Genomic DNA, 1,345 nt, shown 5'->3' on the forward strand with positions numbered 1-1,345 from the left:
AAAAAAAAAAAAAAAAAACTGGAATCGATTTGTTCAACTAAAACCCTTCAAAACGGTGCCCCAGCATGGCCGCAGTCCAATGACCGAAACAAGTAAACGATAAAGGATAAAATTCTTTGATTCTTTAAATTCTTTAAATTGTTTCACCTTTAAAGCTGTGGTCATACTGGAGCACCACTGTTGATATGTATATACATCCAAAATACTTAAATTTTTTTTTACTATAAACAGAAGTCCTGAACTATTTTTTGAAGAGGCGAATTGTCAATTACATCGACCTCATTGCTCAATTGATTCTTATTTTATCGACCCCTAAACGATAAGAGGCAAACCAGTCTCGGCAGAATTTGAGTGAAGAAAGTAAAGCTCGAAGACATGCCACTAACCATTTTGTCCAGCATCTTTCATCTTTTCTCTTTTACTTCTATCAGTCATTTGACCGCCATGAGGAATTTTAGTCGAACGAATCGATCCCAGTACTTACTTTTCTTCTGGTAAAGCGTGGTACTTATCCTATCAGTATCTTTGCCTAACTCTTCTGTACTTCACCCATAAATGGGGAAGAAAACAATTACAAAATCAGGCGAAAACAGCGGCAATAATTAAAAAGTCACATGGACGTAAACACACCAACACCGGTTTTTAAATTGTGACTGGAGGACAAACACAGACACAAAGACACACTCATAAATATATACACATATACGACGTGCTTTTTTCAGTTTTTCGTTTACCAAATTCACTCACAAGGCTTTGGTCGGTAGAAGGCACTTGCCAAAGGTGTCACGCAGTAAGACCGAACCTGGAACCATGTGGTTGGGAAGCAAGCTTCTTACCTCACAGTCACGCCCGAGCCTTACGATTCTGTCAGCTCTCCGCCTTATGTACATCCATAATATTAAATTCATCTCATTGCAGCTTTCATGGGAGTTGTAACTTCCTTGATCGGTATATTGCTAGGCTGTACCATAATTACTCGATTGAAACTTGAAATACGTGGCATGATTTTGATGAAGTTAATTGCATATTGTATCTGCCTCGGCTTGGAGATTATCATATCTTTCTTGCGCTGTGAAGCACCCCACTTGAACAATAATCCCATGAACAATTCGTAAGTGTTTGTTGTTATTATTATCATCATCATTATTATTATTATTATTAAGTCAAAATTAAAAGAAGAGTGCCATTTGTTATCTAGTGAACAATATTTCGACATCTCGTGTGCTTTGAACCAGTTGAAGACACACGAGATGTCGAAATATTGTTCACTAGATAACAAATGGCACTCTTCTTTTAATTTTGACTCTATATCTTCGGGAGATGTTACCTCAATCTTTTCTATATT

General features: G+C 37.0%; 2 protein-coding genes across 2 annotated transcripts in view; both read left to right on the forward strand.

Annotated features, from left to right (window-relative positions):
- The window catches only part of LOC106872352 (cGMP-specific 3',5'-cyclic phosphodiesterase-like), a 14,355-nt gene that overhangs the window by 9,000 nt on the left and 4,010 nt on the right, over positions 1-1,345 (forward strand). The window contains exon 3 of the mRNA XM_014919316.2: positions 919-1,111. The gene's annotated coding sequence lies outside the window, so the exon portion shown is untranslated. The remainder of the gene's footprint in view (positions 1-918; positions 1,112-1,345) is intronic.
- The window catches only part of LOC128246988 (solute carrier organic anion transporter family member 3A1-like), a 9,844-nt gene that overhangs the window by 2,118 nt on the left and 6,381 nt on the right, over positions 1-1,345 (forward strand). Inside the window, exon 2 of the mRNA XM_052976514.1 lies at positions 919-1,111. Within this exon, the coding sequence (XP_052832474.1) occupies positions 919-1,111 (193 nt within the window). The remainder of the gene's footprint in view (positions 1-918; positions 1,112-1,345) is intronic.

The sequence above is a fragment of the Octopus bimaculoides genome, chromosome 24, assembly GCF_001194135.2.
Source record: "Octopus bimaculoides isolate UCB-OBI-ISO-001 chromosome 24, ASM119413v2, whole genome shotgun sequence".
NCBI classification, from domain to species: domain Eukaryota; kingdom Metazoa; phylum Mollusca; class Cephalopoda; order Octopoda; family Octopodidae; genus Octopus; species Octopus bimaculoides.